The sequence below is a fragment of the Triticum aestivum genome, chromosome 5A (assembly GCF_018294505.1).
Source record: "Triticum aestivum cultivar Chinese Spring chromosome 5A, IWGSC CS RefSeq v2.1, whole genome shotgun sequence".
NCBI classification, from domain to species: domain Eukaryota; kingdom Viridiplantae; phylum Streptophyta; class Magnoliopsida; order Poales; family Poaceae; genus Triticum; species Triticum aestivum.
In genome coordinates, this window is record NC_057806.1 from 634765293 (window position 1) to 634766926 (window position 1634).

Sequence of the window (1634 nt, forward strand, 5' to 3'; positions counted from 1 at the left end):
AATGGATTCTCAAAAAAAAAAACTCTAGAGGTAAGGATATACTTCCTCCGTCCCATAATATAAAAATATTTTTGACACTAGTGTAGTGTTAAAAACGTTCTTATATTTTGGGACAGAGGGAGTAACTTTATCGGTAAGAGAAAATCTACCATGGCATGGAACTGTTTTGATAAATAAAATGAAAAAAAAAGGTCACCGAACAATGCTGCTTCCATTCTCTTTTTTTTTTCTTTGAAGGAAGCCCAAGCTGGATCCTGGATATACCGAACGCTCCGTAGAGTTCGTACTCCACTCTTCCCCATCCAAACCCTCGCCTCCGCCGCACACTACCGCCGGCGGCGGCGCTGATGGACGAGCTCCTAGAGGATCCGGTTTCCCGCCTTTTGCCGGAGCTCGTCGAGGAGGTGTTTTTCCGCATTCCGCCGGACGAGCCCGCCTTCCTCGTCCGTGCCTCCGCCGTCTGCAAGCCCTGGCGCCGCATCCTCGCCGGTTTGGGCTTTCGCCGCCGCTACCGCAAGTTCCACGGAACACCTCCCGTCCTGGGGCTCTTCCAACACGGCGACTGCCTACTTCGAAAGGGATCCCGCTTCGTTCCCACCTCCGCCCTCTTCCTTGCCCAGCCCGACGACCGTCCCGATTGGTTTGCAATGGACTGCCGCCATGGGCGCGCCCTCTTTGCTCACATCCGGAACACCTCTGTCCTCATGGTCTTGGACCCTGTGACGGGCCACCAGCGCCGCGTGCCCTCGACACCCAAGTACCTGCTCAGCTTCAGTGCGGCGGTGCTCTGCGCCGCACAAGGCTGCGACCACCACGGTTGCCAAGGAGGGCATTTCCGTCTGGCCGTCGTGACCACCGATCAGCGGCAAGGCGTCACATCGGGCTGGCTGTACTCGTCGGAGACTCGCGTGTGGAGCGAGCTCACCTCCGTTCACCACCCCAATGCCAGGTATACCAATAACTTTGGTGCGCCCAGCGTCCTTTTGGGCGATGCACTCTACTTCAACATTGGTGGCATCGTGGAGTGCCAACTTGGCACACTCCGCTTGTCAATGTTCGAGAAGCCGATCAATCGCGGTGGGCGTCTCATGACGGTGGAAGAGGGCAGGCTGGGATTCGCTGCCGTGGTTGATGTCACAAATCTAACCCTATGGTCGTGGGAGACCGGACCCGTGGGAGCCATTGGATGGGCAAAACTCAGGGTAATTGATCTCAAGACGCTGCTCCCAACATGTGAGTTTGGGCTTAGGAGGTGGGCAAATGCATTGGTGGTCAGTGGCGTCGCGGAGGGCACCCAAGTCATTTTTGTGAGAGCACGTGTTGGTTCTTATATGGTTCATCTCAAGTCAGGGCGAGTCAAGCCGGTGTGTGCTTCTTCTGACATAAAAATATTTCCCTACGTGAGCTTCTACATCCCAGGTACTATTATTTATGTGCATATACATAATGCTGTACAATTCCTTGTTACAATGTTTCATTGGCACTTAGCAACATGGAATGAAAATATGTTTCTTAGCAAGTAAACTTTAGACATGACGACATGCATCTGTGCTCAAGAAAGAGAGATGTTCCTCTGGATTACAGGAACATATATGTTCTCTTAAACGTCTGGATTTACCGTGTGTGTGTGTGTG

General features: G+C 52.8%; 1 protein-coding gene across 1 annotated transcript in view; it reads left to right on the forward strand.

The window, feature by feature from the left end:
- Positions 1-282: 282 nt before the first annotated feature.
- The window catches only part of LOC123108083 (uncharacterized), a 2046-nt gene continuing 694 nt past the window's right edge, over positions 283-1634 (forward strand). The window contains exon 1 of the mRNA XM_044529939.1: positions 283-1419. Coding sequence (XP_044385874.1) covers positions 348-1419 — 1072 coding nt within the window. The 5' untranslated portion in view covers positions 283-347. The remainder of the gene's footprint in view (positions 1420-1634) is intronic.